Genomic DNA, 19632 nt, shown 5'->3' with positions numbered 1-19632 from the left:
TAGGTTATAAACACAGGATGTGAACTGCTGTACACTGAGGATCCTTACAGGAGCTTGGGTGCAGAGGCGGTTTCCAGTGGATTCGGAGAGGGAGCTGTGATGGCTACGGGAGAAGACGTCATACAGTTCATTCTCCTGCAGCTCGAGGACAAGTGTTTTTGAGCGACTTGTGAAACCTTCAAGGGGCAGCACAGCTGGTGCCGCCCGCACTGCACCCACGGGTTGCAGAAACTGGGCACGCTGTAGAACTTTGTCAGCTTTTTCAGGACCTGTTTACCCACAAGATTTGAAGGCAGCTCTGGGATCTTGTACATGGCACCGGATCCTGTTGTGGCTGGCGTGGGGGGGCCCCTGGCAGCATCTTTAATACTGGGCCTAAAGTCGAAGTCACAACCAGACACGGTGCAGGTGTACGGCAGAGGCTCGCTGCTGCAGCTGAGAGAACGCATGGTTCTCCTGGGTCGGTTCCAAGCCTTGTCAATCCACAGCTCAACTTGAGCTTTGTCCAGCCTGGACGCAGCGTCCTCTTTCTCATCAGACCTGGTGTCCGAGTCTGGGTCCTGGTTCGCTTCTGCCACAATCACCTCGTCTTCCCCTGTCTTTGGTTGGTCTGCATTATTCAGACCCTGCGTCTCCGCCAGAAGGGTGGAGGCCATTTTGGAGATGAGGCCCCAGTCCTTCAGGATGTCCTCTGCGGTAGTGAACTGTGAGGTCACCGTGAAGCGGATGATGCGTTTAGTGTGAATGTCTGCGGGGATGAGGTACATGCTGCCTGACCGGGTCAGTCTCCTCAGCAGCTCCTGGGTCAAAGCATTTCCTCCCTTGAAAAATACATTCACAAAATGTTACAGGGCCAAACAAACCAAAGCATTTACAGTGGCATCAAGGTTAAACCTATTCAAGTAATTCACCTTTGAACAGGGTGTAACTGGACTATTTGCAATGATAAGACATGTTGCTCAACAAAGAGAAAATGCTTTTATAGCTCACTACATTGGTATTTCAAAATTGTTATAAATACTTTCAGACAGAAGACGACCAGACCAAGGTGCCTCTCAGCCGGAACCTCGAAATGTGGGTCGCTCCTTATGTGAGACTCTAAAAGCTTTGCCATCTCAATCCCCTGAAACAACACAGAGAAAACACACATGTAAATTCTGAAACTTCTGAAAAGCAGGATTTATGACGTGTGGGTATTAACGTATTTTCTCTACAGTAAACAAACTTTGTACTTAGTCCCTTGTTTGAAGATGTTGGACTTCGGCCCAAAAACTTTTTAAATAGAACTGAGCACCACTCACATGTCTGATATGAGCCTGAAGGTTTTTCAGCCCGAAGGAGCGCATGACAAACCAGAGTTTGAGAGAACGGAAACGTCGACTGAGGGGAATTTGCCAATGCTGAACAACAAAGAACAACAGAGAATGTGAAGCGATATCAAATCAAAAATTCATAAATAGCTTAATGTTTAATTTGGTGAAGACTTGCACCATGAAGTCAGTGGCTGCCAGTGAGTTTTCATGTCTGAGATAAACTGGATCAACACTGAAGGTCTGCTGCAGCTTAAATTTATCTTTCACCCTGAGAAAACAAAGTTCAACCATATTATCAACCGACAGAGATTTATTCGTTACTGATTTCACATCTACGTTCATAGATAATGTTTCTTTGTTATTGGCCATTTTCATGACACAGATTTGGACCCGTTCCTACTCACCAGAAGGCCGTGCAGTCAAAATGGACCATCATCCACTTGGAAGGGTTAAAGACAAAAGAGTGAGCGAAGTTGATGCCCTCCAGCGACCAGCGCAGCTCGGGACAGAAGTACGCTGAGCCGGCATACGCAGCATCAACGTGGAGCCACAGGGACTCTTCTGCACCTGGATAAAGGTTTTAATAATGCTATGTTACTTACAGAGCATGTTAATGGAAGAAAAACTATGTTTTACCTTAAAAAAAAACATCTAAATTTTAAGACGTACACACTGGTCCCAGTTCAGACAGCTTGTCGAAGGCGCACACCCCTGTACTTCCCAAAGTTGCACACAGCTGAACAGGACAGAAACATGGTTTTAGTTATTTTTTGAAAACACACACTAATAATGTTCAATGATTTTTGTTGTTTTCTTGGTTTTGCTTTTTCTTTGCAGTGGGTTGATCAACAAAAAGGTTTGAACATTAATGGTAAAAGTCATTGCATATATTCCCCTATTAGATTGTTAATAAAGTTTAAGTTTATTGTTTGGATAAACCCATCGGGATAAGACAAATATATCAAAATTACACGAACACACTCGTACATATTCAAACCAGGACGAGCTACACCCAGTCACATCCACAAGCTCCCCACTGATCTCAAGTTATATACAGTAAATATAAAGTAAATACTAGAAAAATGTTTAAGAAAAAGAAATAAGTTCCAGTTTCTAACACACAAAATATAAGTAGTCGGTTATCAGTAAGAAGCAGGAGCAGGTCGTTGCAAGATAAATAAAAAGAAGTAATAGATCTGAGATAGCTGGACATTCTAAACGAAGAATATGCCTTTATCTCAGATTTTCCACCCCCCCACCCTCATGATACCCATCCTTGCTTCAGTGTCACCTACGTACCATGAACGGGACCAGTCCCATCCTCCTGTCTTCTTGTATGGCTTGTTTCAGGACGTCTCCTCTCAGAGACAACTGCTCATCCGTGGGCAGAAACCTGATCTTCACCAGAGTGATCAGACCGGCCTTCTCCACGGAGGAATGGGCCTATAAAAGCAGTCAAAAATCAATCACCTCCACTTCATCGGAGTGACAGGAAGTTATTGTAAAAGAGGCGGTGACACTGACCTGATCGGAAGCATAAGCCACCAGTCTGGCGTTGAGGATCGAGTCGTCCACGTCCTGGTCGAGCTCAGCCCGCAGCTGCAAGAGTTTGTCCTTCCTGGCAGCCAGCAGAGCGACGAGGGTGCTCTCACTGACTGTGCTCTAAGCAGAGGAGGAAGATAATAAGCTCCCACTAGCCACAGGCACTACAGTATGAAGGTTTTTTAAAAAAGAGATGAAGTTGTCAGGAACCTGCAGTATCCCTCCACCTCTGCTGTCAGGATGGTGATGCAGGAAGAAGGAGGGGAGCCCCAGTGCTTTACACAACCAGTCCATCACATGCATTTCCAGCTCTGTGCACGCTGGGCTGGAGGCCTGTGCAAAACCAGCACACACACACACACTCATCATTTATACAAATCAATTCACTTTGTTTATTTGTATAGCGCATTGTCTGTGTCAAGGCTTTGCATAGTGAGGTTAAGCCCTTTCAAAATTACTGTGGAGAGAAAAACTCTTTTTATAAGAAAAAGTTTAAAGCAGGGCCAGACTCAATGTAGACGACCATCAGCAGGAAGAAATCAGGTAGAGAGGAAAGGTGGATGGAAAAGGGGGGAAGAGACAGAGATATATATATGTTCTTAATGATGGCAGTATAAAATAATACTAATTATTAGAACAAGAACAGGAAGAACAAGCACAAGAACAAGAACAAGAACAAGAACAAGAACAAGAACAAGAACAAGAACAAGAAGAACAAGAACAAGAACAAGAACAAGCACAAGAACAAGAACAAGAACAAGCACAAGAACAAGAACAAGCACAAGAACAAGAACAAGCACAAGAACAAGAACAAGAACAAGAACAAGAACAAGCACAAGAACAAGCACAAGAACAAGCACAAGAACAAGAACAAGAACAAGAATAGGTTGAGTAATGTCAGATGATATGGATCCTGCAGCTCTGGTGTCAGAGAGAGAGGGGGAGAGAGAGAGAGAAATCGAGAGAGAGATGTGTGTGATTTGCGTGATTTATGATTGTCTCCTCACCCAGGTGAATCCCACACAGTTGATGGCGTCGGCCAGCATGTCCCCGAGCATCGAGGGCCACGAGGTCAGACTGGGGTAGTAGGCGTGCATGTGAGGGCTCTGCCAGTGAACCACCTGCAGGGGAATACAAAGATAAGTAAATAGATTGCTTGCTTGCTATAGATTCAAAAAGGCTGACGATAGGAGCTTACCCCTGGCATGATGACTTTCTCGATGTCATTGAAGATGCTCTCCCAGTCCTCGGGCTCTGAAGGCGCCGCGTCAGGCAGAAGCTCCCTCATGTAGCCGGGCTTCACATCTGGAATCACCCTCCTCTCCCGGATGGAGCCCAGGTACTGTGTGATGTAGTCCACCAGCTCCTTACCTGATCACAAACAGACACTGTAACAGCTCAGATGACAAATGACAAACTGAGTCAATGAAGTCAAACACAAATCTGGAAGGTTACCTCTGCGATTGTATTCCTCAGCCTGCATTTTGTTTCTAAGGATGAGAGCTCGTGGCCGCAAAGATGCTTCGTGTGTTTAGAGGCATAGATCACAGACCTATATAGACCCTGTTGAGTGGAACACGCCCTGAAGTGCTGACGCATTTGAACCACTAAAGAAGTGCCCCCCCGCATGTTCTTTCCATCATGGGAATTGTTCACCTACTCATTCCACATTTATTGTAAATATTTACTTGTCTTTGGTGGTAATGGTTTATTATCTCATATCTCAGTGTTATTATTCTGTGTTTACCATTACAGGTCAACATATCGGCTGTGTTCGTGTATCAGTTCAAATACTTTTGATGGGTTGAAAATATAGATGTATGTATTTGTTATACATGTAATAAATATGTGTATTTTAAATTTGGATATGAGACTATGCTGTGTATTTCATATTTTATAATGTAATTATCATATTTAGTTTTTTTTTAGATATGTGACTATGATGAACATTTTGTATTTTATTTTTTTTATGTTTTTTTGCTGCTTTACTTCATACCTACAGCCTATTTACAGAAATGTTATTAACATGCACTGTCCCTGTCAAAGAAAGTAATAAAGTAAAAGTATCTTTCAGGAGTGTTAAACTCTCTTTATTAATCAAATGTGTTATTATTTTTATCACATTTAATCACAACATAATGCAGCAACTCGTCATTTATTTCTCAAATGTAATACAATATATTACAATATAAACTTGAATATAAGATGTGCAGTCATATTTGGTCATATGTTTTGCTATTTTTCGTCAATTTCTTAGATTATTATACTGTACTGTTGTAATAAAGGCCTATTGATGCATTATAGGTCATTATAGTATCCAGGCCTCAGGCCCACTGCAAAGCTTTACAGGGGTGGAGTGGGGGGGTGTAACTTTAACTGAAACTTGACACTTCAAAACAAATACCAAAGCAATCTGTACTTTTAGACCAAGGAGGTTATTGGGTTCCCAATCCTTGTTTGGGAACCGACTGGATTAAACCACGAACCTGTATTAAAAGAGGATTAAACTATCGCTCCAATTCAAAAACTAAAATACTGATGCAATATATATTGTGTAATTTTCAATGTGTGACTGTTTATATTTATATGTATTCATATTTAATATGAGTACTTGCTCCACTACTACTGAAAGATAATGAGTTAATTAGTGAGTGTAGGGATGAACAAACCTAATTTTTTTACTTTCCTCTAATCTTTCTGTGTAATTTTATAAAAGTATTGATAAAGTGACCTCTCTGGGTCTCATACAGTTATTTAAATGAAAAAGTAAAAGTTGAAATCACTCTTTGCCGTGATGAAAATGTGGAAACCCCACTTGCTTTTCAAGGTAGATATGTCTCCCTCTCATCTTGCCTCAATGCTTTACAGAGGCTGACTGTGAAATCAGTATTTGCATTGGCTGAAGTCTCTTTACTAAACAAATGAACACACAGTCAAAGGTAAGAGGATGATGAGAACAAACACATCTATGTGACGGCTTATCTCTGCCTTTCAAAGCCCGACAATAACAGGAGCAGCACCTGGACTGTTCACACACTCTGCTCTTTGCTGGGCATTGTGCTCGACGTGTGCTGAGTCTCCTCCGGTCCTCAGGGGGAAGCCAGTGGTTGGACGTAGAAAATCCAAGGTTAGTTCAAACACGCTGAGCACACATCAGTGCCTAAAGAGATTTTGAGATATTGATTCAGTGAAAGTAATAAAGTTTAAGACATTTGAAACATGTACTTCTATTCATTAATATTAAGAGTTCAGATTTTAATAAACGTAGATGTTATTGCCTCCACCACAGATAGTTATATCTATCCCACCGTTTGTTTGTTGGTAAGCAAGATTAATCAAAAAGAACTGACCACATTTCCAGGAAACTTGGTTGAAAAATGCGATAAAGGTCAGAGAAGAACCCGTTAAATATCGGTTTAGTTCTGGATCAGATATTTTTTCACTTTCTTAACAATTTTCCTGTCAAATTTTTTTCCAGGAAATAGTTCATGGATCTTGATGAAAAATATCAGGTACATTTATGACACTGATATGTGAGTGTGTGAAGTTTGAGTCAGCTTGATTGAGTTAACGGGACTGAATGGCCTTGACGGAGGTGTTGGCTCTGTTGAGTGATAATCTGGTTTATAGAAGGTTATAAAGTAGTAAATGTGTGTTAGTGTCTTAAATGTGTCTGCAGTTGAATTGATTCATTGTTGACACATTCATTCACCATCATATCACACTGTGTTCCTTTCATTGAGTTCAAAGTGTGACATGGCTCAAGCCCAAGTTTGCTGTTAAAAGGTCACATTTTAAAACTTTATGTTAATACACAAACATGATTTGGACATTTTTATCTTGTGAGTCCTCTGAATCACAGTTGAGCTTAATTTATTTCAGTGGACCAATTGTTGCCACGGAGACTTTTGATGAAACTGAAGGCAGGAAGCCTATTGAGTAATGGTTTGTGTGAGTGTGTGTGTGTGTGTGTATGTTATAATACACACGAGCGATACGTGACGTGGAGCAGAACACACAGTGACTATTGTGCTCCTTCTGTGCCATTACGTCTTAGAGTCAGATGAAAGGAGGTTTAACGGTAATTTGTGCATTCGGAGCTTGTGACATCAAAGTCAGAGTGCTTCATGATGGATCGTGTTCTGTTGCTTTTATTCAAATGAGCTGAGGATATCAACATCACATCAGATTACAAAGAAAAACCCTTGGGTTTGATAGTTGAAGCCAAGAGTCAGAAACAAAGAGGATTTGGACAATTAGTTTGACATGACAGGAGCAAAGAGACACACTGGTGACGACACTGTCTGTAAATCAATGTGTCAAAAGTTACATCACTGAGAACAACTGCCAGCTGCTTTGCTGTGGTTATGCATTTTTGAAAGTGTTATACACAAAAAAGCCAATAATTAACATATCTATGCAAAAACAGATTTTTCTGGATACTGTTCAGAATGTTCGGTGGTTTGCACACTTTGAGACTTTTGTGTGTGACTTTACGTTAACTTTCCTGGTCTACGTGGGTTTTTATCTGGGTATTCTGGCTTCCTCCCCCCACAGTCCAAGGTTTTGGTAAATAAGAGCCTCTAAATTGGTCGGGTTATGAATGTAGGTGTGAATATTGCATGATACGGTGGTGACCTTTACCCCATCTCTCGCCCAATGTCAGCTAGGATTTGGTCCAGCCTCCCCTGCAATCCTCAAGAGGATAAAGAGAATAGAAATTCATTACAGATGAACAAAAGTAACCACTGCAGATACACCGTAACATCTGCTGAGGGGTGGCAATGGATGTTTAAAGAGCCTAAGGTTCTCCATGCACTGAAACATGCACGTTTAGATTTATACATAAAACAAAGCAAACATAAACATGCAACATCTGGACAACAAACAGCATCAGAATGACACTCGAGACAAAGACTCGGAACAAGACAAAACATTATTTATGCAACACATTGAGTGGTAATGGGTAAACAATGTAAAGAACTGTCAACAACATGCGGGGACAGCATACAGGAGATGCTACAGGAAGTGAGCAAGGCCGTAAAAAAGATAGGGGTGATAGTGTTTGTATAGCACAAGCAATAAAAAACCCTGTTTAATTTTTTTTATAAAAAACATTGAGCCTAATTTGCAAATCATCAAACAAAAACTTATATCTTAAACTTCTACAATATATTTATATTATTATATGTATATAGTACAACACCCCTGGCTTGTATTCTTCTGTATGGTATTGTATACAACACCAAGTATACCTATCTATTGTTCTGTTCCTCTTTTAAAATAAAATAAAAAAAGTAATCAAAAAATCAGAAGTCAAGGGGCAGGAAATTAACCTCCAGTAGGTGGCGGTGTTGCAACATGAAAGGCAGCTGCAGCCGAAGCTTAGGGAAGAAGAAGAGGCAGGAGGAATCAGGAAGTAGCTGTCAAAAAGTAGCTTAAGTGTCAGCAACGCATCAGTAAAAGGTATTTTATGATGGTGTCGTTCTCTCGTTAGGCATTTGGACTGTACACGCATGACTCAGCGTTATTTCTAGTTGATGTCTCTCCTGGTGAACGCGATTACAACCGCGACTACCTGTGCTGTTGTTAAATAGCCCACAGGACCTCACTGTGACGTTTAACTGCGTGAGAAACCTAGCATGCTAACTAACCGAGCTAGTTAGCTGCAACGCTTACATTTGATTAGCTGAATCGTTTTTATGTGAGTATATTGTCGCTTGACCTGTCACTGGAGTTTGTTGCTATTAATCGGTTTATTTAAGTTTTCCTAATGTTGTTGACATGTCCTGCTAAAGCTAACTACAGCCACAAGCTAATTGGCGTTGGCTAAGGTGCTAACAGCTGGAGCTACTTAGTTTAATCTGCCTTATTACCGCTGTCATGTTTTTATCTGAAGGTTTATAATTTCTATTCTTTTCTAATTCGATACTGCCTGACAGTTAACCTCTCTTTGCCTTAACGCCGAGACCTTGTTGATGATGTTTTAAGCTAAACACTAACTCAATGCTAATGCTAATCACTGGTGGGTGGGATTTACAGCTGGAATAATACATGGATGTGTTTGTTTACCTCGTCGTTTCCAGAGATGTCCGGAGCTGCTGCACATCACTGACCGGTTCCCCGCCTGTGACCGAACACAACCGCCGAGATGCCTGCCGTGTCCACCGGGGTCAGAGAGCTGTACCTGTCCACGTCCCTGGGAGACCTCAACAAGAAGGCAGAGATCAAGCCGGACAAGACGAGCACCAGGAGGTAACGCAGGGTCTGGGTCTAGACAGCTGGGCGATGTGGCTAAAACTGATATCAGGATAAAATATATTTACTCGATTGATCATTTTCATCAGGAATGACATCATTATTTATCCTAAGTTTACAGATAAACTGTTGCTCCTGGGCTAAGGTTGTTGTTTAAACTCTCCTTAAGGGACACAGAATGACAAACCCTTGATAGACAGCAAAACAGGCTAATTCCAAAAACGCTTCCTTATTTAATAATGTGATTATCCTATTTAGCTTGTATTTAGATATGTGACTATGATGTGGATTGTGGATTTAATTAGTTTTATGTTTTTTGTTGCTTTTACATAAAAACCACTGTGGCCTATTTACAGAAATGCTATTAACATGCACTGTCCCTGTCAAATAAAGTAATAAAGTGCCTTTCCGGAGTGTAAAAAGCTCTTTATGAATCAAATGTGTAATATGCTGAAATAAAGGCCTATTGATGCATTATAGATCATTATGGTATCCAGGCAGGCCCACTGCAAATCATTACAGGGGTGGGGGTGGGCAGGGGTAACTTTAACTGTAACTTTACACCTCAAAACAAATACTAAAGCAATCTGTACTTTTAGACCAAGGAGGTAATTGGGGTCCCACTCCTTGTTTGGGAACCAACTGGATTAAACAACAAACCTGTATTAAAAGACGATAAAACTATCGCTCCAATTCAAAAACGAAAATACTAAAACACTGCTGCAATATATATAGTGTAATTTTAAATGTGTGACTGTTATTTGTAATGAATATGAGTACTTAATTCACTACCACTGAAAGATATTGAGTTAATTAGTGAGGGTAGGGATGAACAAACCTAATTCAGGATAAAATATATTTACTCAATTGATAATTATCATCATGAATGACATAATTATTTATCTTAAGTTTACAGATTAACTGTTGCTCCTGAGCTAAGGTTGTTGTTTAAACTCTTCTGAAGGGGCACAGAATGACAAACACTGGATAGACAGCAAAACAGGCTAATTCCAAAAACCCTTCCTTATTATCAGCTTCCTTCTTGGCATGTGTAATGTTAAGACCTCAAGAAAGTACAGAGTTGAATATTGTGCAATTTAGGCACATGACATGTTCAATATTGAATAAACATGCAACCAGCGCACCACAGGCCAAACGTACAGTGCACTAGCTTTACAAATCTGAGGTTAATCAATTCTGTGTTTTACTTCCTCTCAATGTTCGGTCAAAGCGTGAACTTCATACCCGTATATATATATATATATATATGAGTCATTGTTATATTGCCACTGATAATAATTTATGTTATTTTATTGCCCAGTCCTCTGGTGACATCAGTGTCGCTGCTTTTCTAGTATTATTAAGTGAAGGGAAAGAGATAGTCCTGTCAAACTTGAACAACCTCATTGTTATGGAAGTTTTTATTTTATTTTCTGTGTTGCAGCTATGTTCAGAGTGCCTGCAAAATCTTCAAGGCGGCGGAGGAGTGCCGTCTGGACCGAGATGAGGAGAAAGCTTATGTGATGTACATGAAGTATTTAACAGTATATGATATCATCAAGAAACGACCAGACTTCAAGGAGCAACCGGTATAGTAGTTAATAATTGTGAAATAGAAAATTCTTCAGCATTATTTCTATTGATGGTACTGCAAGTTATTTCTAAGAACTTTTTTCTATTCCACAGGACTATTTCATGACCATGCTTGGGCAAAACAGCTTCAAGAAAGCCATCGAAGAAGCTGAGAAGCTTTCTGATAGTCTTAAACTCAGGTTTGAGGCTCTGGTTATACACCTCATTCATGTATAAGTAGCAAGATAATCAGAACATAAGTGTTTTTTTGTTTTACTCATCAAATTCTCACTTTTCTAAATAGGTATGAGGAAGTGGAGGTTCGTAAAAAACTGGAGGAGAAGGAGAGACAAGAGGAAAAGAAAAGAAAAGAGGAAATGACAGAGAAAGATGGTGGTCAAGGGTCTCTGAAAGCATCATCAGGAAACAAGAAGGACAGCAAAAAGGTAGAAACATCCCATGGTGAATAAATGGTTAATGTTTGTGAATAATAACACACATTTGTTTAATTTAAAGGAGGTTTACTTTAATTTATTTGCTTATTATTTAACAATAATTTGAGTGGTTGATTTGAATTTAAGCCAAGTGTTGTGATTATCAGGCTTTGACAATAAAGATACAGTTAAACCACAAAGCCCATTTGAAATTCACATATTACAAATAGGATTATATAAACGTCATCATAGTATTGTGTTTTATGCAAGTAGAAAATGATGCCAAGTGAAATCAGTCTAATCAATATTGATTATGTATTAAAAATAATTTTTAATCTATTTCTCATGTCTTTACGTCAGGTAAAAGGAGAGAAGAATGAGCTGAAGAATGCAACCTCAAAGGGTAAGCAGAATAACAAACAAAAAGTTTGGTAAACATACTTTTGACCTATTGTTGAAAATCATCCTAAAATCTGAGAAATCTCCTGATGTCATGTTAACTCTCAAACCATTGAAGTCTGTTTTGTCTGGTGTTAAATTTCTGACTTTATCCGACAGCTGCGGTGCCAGCTGGTGGGATCACAGCTGAGAAACTGTTCCACATGATGAAGGATCAGACGATTACAATAATCGTGATGGATGCTCGCAGCCACACAAACTTTGAGGAGTCCCACATTCAAGTCCCAGTGCAGACCTGCATCAGCGTGCCTGAGGAGGCGATCAGCCCAGGGTGAGGATGGGGTTTGGAGAATTTGCTTCATGATCGTTTCAACTGAAACTCGCTGTTTAATTTCTGATTTCGCTTTTGACTGATAATATTTGTTTATGTCTTATCTCTTTTCCTTTCATAAAAGGTTTGAATGTCTAAACCTGACCTTCTGAACTGCATTCATGACTTTTCAGAATCACCGTGACTCAGATTGAGACAAAGCTACCGGATGTTTCCAAAGAGCTTTGGAGGCAGCGAGGATTTGTGGATTATATTGTCCTGCTGGACTGGTTCAGTTCTGTCACTGACCTTAAACTGGGCACTACCTTGAAGAGCCTCAAAGATGCACTCTTCAAGGTGTGTGTGTGTGTGTGTGTGTGTGTGTGTGTGTGTGTGTGTGTGTGTGTGTGTGTGTGTGTGTGTGTGTGTGTGTGTGTGTGTGTGTGTGTGTGTGTGTGTGTGTGTGTGTGTGTGTGTGTGTGTGTGTGTGTGTGTGTGTGTGTGTACCATTTGTGGACTCGCGACTTTTGTGTGACTTTCCCTCAGGATCCACTAATGTGTTGTGTGCACTCCACAGTGGGACAGCAGGACCATCCTGCGTAGTGAACCACTGGTGTTGGAGGGCGGCTACGAGAACTGGCTGCTGTTTTACCCCATGTACACGACCAACGCTAAAGTTCGGCCCCCCAGACAGAATATCCCCAGCACCCTCCCTCAGTGTGAGTATCACACAATCTTTATTGACCCTGGTCAGAAGTAGCATTAATGTAGCTTCTGTGAATAAGTATGTGTTTGCTGGTATTGACTGTATTTCTGAACCTCATGTGCTACACTATGCTCGTGTTTTGAAACTGATCCTCTGCCTCCTGCCAGTGACGCATCAACAGTCAGCTGAGATTTGTTAGCAGCATTTCAGAGAAAACGGCTTTGGCTCACACAGTCTTGTGTTTAACGATAGCTCACTTGAAATGTGAATCTTATCTTTTGAGTCTTTATTTTTATGAATGAAGTACTTTCTTATTTTTATTTTTGAATTTTATTTGATGTGTTAACAGTGAACTTCAGCTACCCGTCCCTAGAGGAACCAAAGCCCCCGTCCCCGCCTCCACCAGAGCCTGAAGTCATACACAAGCCTCCGGAAGCCACAGGTCCTGTGTTGGTGAATGGTGTGACACCAGCAGATCCCCCAACATCTAAAACCTCCATGGTTATCGACGTATTGCCCGACATTGTCAATTCGCACGTCAATGTGTCCACTGATTCTGGTCCGGACCTTAATAAAAAGGGCCCATCCTGCCAGTCACCTGCATCAGCCAAAGCCTTTCCACAGGTATCTTATCAACATTGATGACTGCAAACCTTTTGAAGTATACAAAAACTACTCAAAGAGTCTCTAAACATCTCATGTTATCTTTTACCCTCACATTCTCTTTTCCCTAGTTTGACCGTGCCAAGAAACCCTTTGTCCAGGTGTCAGACGAGCCTAAGCCCAGCCAGAACGGTTCAGCGAAGGACTCCAGCCTGAATGGCCCAGTTGTCCCTGACCGCACGGGCAAACCATCCTTCATGCCCAACAATTCACTGTCGAAGGAGGAGCAAAGTCAGATTCACTCGGAGGTGGTGGCAGTGATGGAGAAGGCAAAGCAAGAGCAGGAGAAACGCACCCAGGCGCGGCGTTTAGAGGAAGAGAGCCGGGAGAAGGAACAGAAAGAGCTGAAAGAAAGAGAGGAGAGTGAGACGATGACAAAGGAAGAAGATGAGACGAAGCATCAGGAGAAAAAGAAACTGGAAAGGCAAAAGGCAGAAGAAGAGGAAGACAAACAGAACAGGACCTGGGGAAAGGAGCCGAACTCTGACGCACCATCAAAGAGTATGTCTCTGGATTCACCGGCTCCCAACCACATTGTTAGTGAAATTAAGGTGAGTCCTGGTTTCTGTCAATGACACCACTGAGTCTTAAAGGCCGCTTAAGCATTTTACTTAATCATGCAACAGGGATTATATGAAACCCTTACTTTCCATACATAGTGTTTTAGGTCTGTGGCAAAAAGTAAACACATGAAATCCTTTTGACGTCATGTAAACAATGAGACCACATATCCATATAATCGCAAACAACATCCATCAAAATGATCTCACGAACGGAAATAACTTTTTCTCGGTACTCATTTATTTAGAAGAGCCCAGAGGACAATTCTTTATTACATTGAATGATGTAATAACCTCTTTATACCAGACATTTGCATGTTGTGTGTTTACATAATGGTATAGTTCATTTTATTACATCACATGACTTTCAGATGCTCTCAGGCTCACCCATCAGCCCATGTTGTCCCGCTGCTTCGTCCTCTCTCTCTCTGTCTTCTCCTCTGGGATACATTAAAACAACGTTATCAGTTTTCATCACTAATATAAATGCACGTTGGATGCGGTATAAGTCAATATTTTATTTTAGAACTTAAAATAGAGTGTGTTTGTGTGTTTGTTCCACAGAGGGAGCCCCTGACTAGAGCAAGGAGTGAAGAGATGGGCAGGAGCGTACCAGGCCTTCCAGATGGCTGGATGAAGGTACCACATGTTTAAATTGAGAAATAATAATTTCCCTCTGATTGTTAGTTTCCACCTAATGTTCCGTTGTTGTTTTTTTCTTCATAGTTTCTTGACACCGTTACTGGAACGTACCGATACTACCATTCTCCAACCAACCGCGTGCACCTGTACCCTCCTGAGGTCTCGGTTCCACAGACCCCACCCTCCACTCCGCCAACAGCTAAACAGAAACCGCCACGACCAGCTGAGCAGGATGCCAAAACCGACGGCGAGCGGGAACAGTCTAAACTGAAACGCTCCTACTCCTCCCCTGACATCAGCCAGGACCTGAGAGAGGAGGCGCAGAAGAAAGTCTCCGTCCCGACCGTCGCCGCGGTCATACCCACGATCAACAGAGAAACCAAGTAAGGCCCATGTGTGGCTTCTCTATCCCACCAGACGCAGCACTGATAATAAACCTCCGTACATTATATTATTATAAAGCCAAAAATACCTCTGTAAAAATATGACAGATGATTCAACTTTTTTTTATTATTATATTTTATTTATTGTATTTGTTTATGAATCATAATTTATTCAAAATATGTAGTGTATTTGTTTGTCAGGTACGTTTTGTATTACAGAAAACAAAATACATTCGTTTGTTATTCGCAAAAGTGAATTTGTAAAACATTTTTTGTTTAGAGGAGCAGGTACAGCTCACAACATAATCATAGATGAAGCATTTATTACAGGATTATCTTCATTTTATTGCGGTCGATTTTAATCTTCTTCTCACTGTGCTAATCTGTGGGAGTATAGGTCGCTCTCACTGCTGGGATTGCTTGCAAGTTAATGATTTATTATAGATTTCTAGATGTTGAGGACAAATCTGGACTTAGCCTGTGTGGGTCGTCATACAGCCGTTAAACGGCTGTATTTCAAAGTGTAGTTAGAGCCTGTTTTTGGATGCAGGTGAAACAAGAGTAATATGTAATCTAAGCGTCAAATTAAGATGTGCAAACATTTACTAATGTGCACTTTGATCAGCCCTTTATAGATTGAGTCATGAGTCTATCTTGGATTTTGCAGCCACTCTGATACCTACATAATGTCCTATTACTGAAATCTATTGGAATAATCCAGTGCTGCAGTCTTTTCAATATTACTCCTAAACTGGTCGGGTATTCTCTCTGATTGTTCTGTTCTTTTCTCTAGACCTGTCAATGCTAAAGTCTATTCGAAAGTGGAGATTACGCGGCCGTCAGCTGCCAAAATTCGCAGCCTGAATCCTACTTTTGGAGGTCAGGGCACGTCACTGACTGGCCTTCGTAACCTTGGAAACACATGCTACATGAACTCCATCCTGCAGTGTCTGTGTAACACCCCGGCCATGGCTGAGTACTTCAACAACAATTACTACATGGAGGACATCAACAGGTCAGGGCCCAGAGAAATTTGAATTACTTTCCAATGAAGAATCATCTGTGAGGGGAGATGTTGAACATATCTTTCTCTGATGTCTTCCTCTGCCAGGTACAACATCCTTGGTCATAAAGGGGAGGTGGCAGAGGAGTTTGGCGTGATCATGAAGGCGCTGTGGTCCGGTCTGTACAAGTGCATCAGTCCGCGAGACTTCAAGATCACCATAGGCAAGATCAACGAGCAGTTTGCTGGCTACGACCAGCAAGACTCCCAGGAGCTGCTGCTGTTCCTCATGGACGGGCTGCACGAGGACCTGAACAAGGTAGAGTGCACACTGGTTTCCTTCTAATCAAGGACATATACACCAGTAACTAAAGTCTCAAAAAGATCTGCTTGGAGCAAAAGAAACTAAATATACCCACCCTGTATTTAAAATACAATTTTACTGTAAATATTAAGTAATTCAGTCCTCAAATATGGCTTGTTTTGCCTTCTACTACCCCTGTATGTTGTTGCATTTGCCTGATAACATTAAGAACTTAGTATTATTTTCCCTCTTTCTGTTTTTTCACTTGGTTTCATTTTGATGGCAAATTAGAGAGTAAGTAAATAGCTGTGTGTCCTTGGTCCTCCTGCAGCAGTGTGAGTGTGGTGTGTCTGCATCTGTCTGGTCCGATGCTCCGTCAGAGCCTCTGTGCATGTAGACCCAAGACGTGCCTCATTGCCTGTATCGACTGATCGTTACCGGCTTCATGTGCATCCGAATGGGGGAAAGGACTAAATTCTATGATTTAAAAAAACACTTTACTAGCTTGATGTTTACTTACAAAGACATTTGTCACAGGGAAGGCTGTTAAGCTGTTAGATAATTATTCTAAGACTATATTACTAGTTTTTTTCACTCTTTCAAACTTAAGGTTGAGGTGTGTAACAGCTGTTGACCTGCATTTACCATGACACACTCTCCATCTCATCGCGTCCCTTCTGTGTGATGTTCAGACCATCAGGCTGACCCCCCCCCCATCTCTGTCCATTTTCTGTCCTCTTCAGGCTACTTGATAATTCAGTCTGTCTAATTAATGAGATATTAATTAGCTGCTGTCTTTTCATATCTCCCTGCCTCTTATACTGAGAGTGAACTGGCTGAACTGCATGTTAATGAAAGGGAACAAGATTAGATGGATGCTGAATACAAATTTGTTAAACACAAATTATAGTACTACAGTTATGAGCAGTTTATAGCAGATTCAGTTGTTGAATCTGCCGTCACTCGTTGACAGGGGCTTAGCTCTCACCTAAAGCTGCACCTGTTCCTGTTTACCATCTTGTTGTCTTTCCGTCTCTGGGGACAGGCGGACAACAGGAAGCGGTACAAGGAGGAGGAGAACGACCATCTGGACGATCAGGCGGCAGCCGACATGGCCTGGGGAAAACACAAGCTGCTGAACGAGTCCATCATCGTAGCGCTGTTCCAGGGGCAGTTCAAGTCCACCGTGCAGTGTCTGACCTGCCATCGCAAGTCCCGGACATTTGAGACCTTCATGTACCTGTCGCTGCCTCTGGCCTCCACCAGCAAGTGCTCCCTGCAGGTCAGGCCGTCATTAAACATGTGCATCAAAGAGTGTGGCAGGAGTCTTCTGTTTTAGAGGTTCTGAAAAGCTTTGAACTTGTCAGAAGATCGTAATTTTCTGACGACACATGAGACCATGCTTTTGAAATGAAAATTTACAATCTGAACATTGTTATACTGAAATGTTTGCTGCTTCTTGGCAGGATTGTCTGAGGCTGTTCTCCAAGGAAGAGAAGCTGACGGACAACAACAAGGTGTTCTGCAGACACTGCAAGGCCCACAGAGATTCCACCAAGAAACTGGAGATCTGGAAAGTCCCGCCCATTCTCCTGGTGCACTTAAAACGGTCTGTTTAACTTTTAAAAATCCATGTCTGCAATTTTCAGATACAATTTTGAGACTGAAAGATCCAAACTTTAATCCTGACTTATATTTGTGATTTGTGTCTCTGCAGATTCTCGTATGAGGGGAGATGGAAGCAGAAGCTGCAGACAACCGTAGACTTTTCTCTCGACAGTCTGGACCTGGGTCAGTATGTTATTGGACCCAAACAGACCCTGAAGAGATACGGCCTCTATGGAGTTTCTGTAAGTAGAAGAGAAATTATTTTTTAATATATAGAATTTCTTTTTTTATATAAAGAAAATGTAAACATTTTCTAGCTCTTAAGACTTACGCTTAACCTACTTCTTTTCCTCTGCCAGAACCACTACGGGGGATTAGATGGCGGCCATTACACAGGGTACTGTAAGAACGCCACCAAGCAGCGCTGGTACAAGTTTGACGACCACGAGGTGGCAGAAATCTCCACCTCCTCTGTCAAGTCGTCTGCAGCTTACATTCTGTTTTACTCTGCCCTGTGATGAAGCTGTGGGACATGAAGAGAGAAAACTGAAGCCAGATCAGCGATGCTCAAGCCGAGAGGTTGTTAACTTTTTTTCGTTTTAAAATCACAGCTGTGAGAACGTGGTGCACGTAGCTGCGGGTTAACTCGTCATGCGTGTGAACGCAAAGACGAACTCGAGCGAGTGGCCATGAGATGCCGTCTGATCGGAGAGCGGCACAGTCACATGGTGCAGTGCTTCAGCTACTACTGGACCTTTATAGCGGTTTAAAACGTGCTGTCTGCTCATATTACTGATCATCTAGAGACTAAACAGATGCGCCTATACTTTGGTAGTTGTGTTGTAGCACTGACATCGGGATCAGGTGCTCTTCAGTCTCATTTGCGTTGCACAGTGTGGATGGACGGATCACAGAACGGATCCTCAGCTTGTTCTGTGTATCCAGCAGAGTTACAGTTAGATGGAATCTACAAACCTGACAATGCTGATGTTGCACATTCGAATAATGTAAATACTACTTGAGGGGAATATTTGTTAAGTGACCAAATTATGATTTTTTTTTCTTGAAAGTAGCAGCCATAATAGTATCAGCTTATTCATACAGACAACCCACGTGTTTTAGGGGTTTAACTCCATAGCCTTCTGATGCTTAACTTCATCTTGAACTGTACGAGACTGTGAGTGTTGAATTTTGCATTTTTCTTAAAGAGAGGAGGGAACTGAGATAGTTGCTTATTCATATTTCTCACCATCTTGCATTTACACAATATGCACTTAGTTTTAAGTTGTTCATGTAGAACACACTGTTTAACATGTAACACAAACCCCTGACGCAGAATGCTTTAAACCACACTGATGCTGAGACCTTGTCCGTCTCGCTCGGTGCAGCCAGTGACGGATGAAACCCACCTGCTGTGAAGTTTGTTGTAGAATTTATTCTCTGTTTAAACACTCTTAACTCTTTACATGATTATATTCAAACACAAAAACCATATAGAGGAACTATTACTAGGATAAGTTGGAATCTTCCTTGGCTAGTTTTAAAATAACACTTTTGTAGGAGGCTGGATTTTGATTCATCTGATTGTCTGTGTTTAGTACAGACTCTGGAGAATATGAAGAAATGAGGCTTTATTCACTAATATTCATACGTTTTTAAGTATCAACATTAACTGACCGACAAGATTCAGCTCAGAGTATATTCTTCTTTTTTTTATTTCCTTTTCTTTCTGGACCAGAGATCTGAGGTGTCAGGATTTGAATCGACTTCCTGACTGACCGTATTGTTGCCTAGCATGAGATCATAATGTTTTTACTTGTACATGTTGATTTTATTTCTCGATGCTCATAAAACATTTGTTTCAGATATAACGATTATATTAATCTCATATGACTATTTATTAAAACTGCTTCAAAATAATGTCTGTGTTTGTGT

General features: G+C 41.3%; 2 protein-coding genes across 4 annotated transcripts; one reads left to right on the top strand and one right to left on the bottom strand.

The window, feature by feature from the left end:
* Nucleotides 1–44: 44 nt before the first annotated feature.
* hdc (histidine decarboxylase) lies at nt 45–4338 on the bottom strand. Its single transcript, XM_061068645.1, has 12 exons — nt 4311–4338; nt 4054–4226; nt 3863–3976; nt 3066–3188; nt 2838–2975; nt 2613–2756; nt 1983–2049; nt 1718–1880; nt 1491–1581; nt 1302–1400; nt 1022–1123; nt 45–821 (listed from the first exon to the last, which is right to left on the bottom strand). The coding sequence occupies exons 1-12, from the start codon at nt 4336–4338 to the stop codon at nt 45–47; spliced, it is 2019 nt and encodes a 672-aa protein (XP_060924628.1).
* A 1500-nt stretch (nt 4339–5838) lies between these two features.
* usp8 (ubiquitin specific peptidase 8) lies at nt 5839–19617 on the top strand. 3 transcript variants are annotated; one of them, XM_061067686.1, is made up of 20 exons: nt 5839–5982; nt 6334–6367; nt 8942–9110; nt 10558–10702; nt 10800–10885; nt 10990–11131; nt 11480–11522; nt 11678–11849; nt 12023–12185; nt 12406–12547; nt 12884–13158; nt 13269–13748; nt 14322–14396; nt 14484–14782; nt 15576–15797; nt 15894–16104; nt 17135–17371; nt 17556–17698; nt 17807–17939; nt 18057–19617. In XM_061067686.1, exons 3-20 carry the CDS (start codon nt 9007–9009, stop codon nt 18213–18215), a joined length of 3231 nt encoding a protein of 1076 aa, XP_060923669.1. In that variant the 5' UTR covers nt 5839–5982; nt 6334–6367; nt 8942–9006; the 3' UTR covers nt 18216–19617. The 3 variants fall into 3 exon arrangements, with proteins under 3 accessions (XP_060923669.1, XP_060923670.1, XP_060923671.1); XM_061067687.1 differs by lacking the exon at nt 6334–6367; XM_061067688.1 differs by lacking the exons at nt 5839–5982; nt 6334–6367 and adding an exon at nt 8245–8321.
* The last annotated feature ends 15 nt before the right edge of the window (nt 19618–19632 follow it).

Source organism: Limanda limanda, chromosome 3 (genome assembly GCF_963576545.1).
Source record: "Limanda limanda chromosome 3, fLimLim1.1, whole genome shotgun sequence".
Taxonomy (NCBI): Eukaryota; Metazoa; Chordata; class Actinopteri; order Pleuronectiformes; family Pleuronectidae; genus Limanda; species Limanda limanda.
Note: the sequence above shows the minus strand (reverse complement) of the source record. Positions and strands in the feature narration are given on the sequence as shown.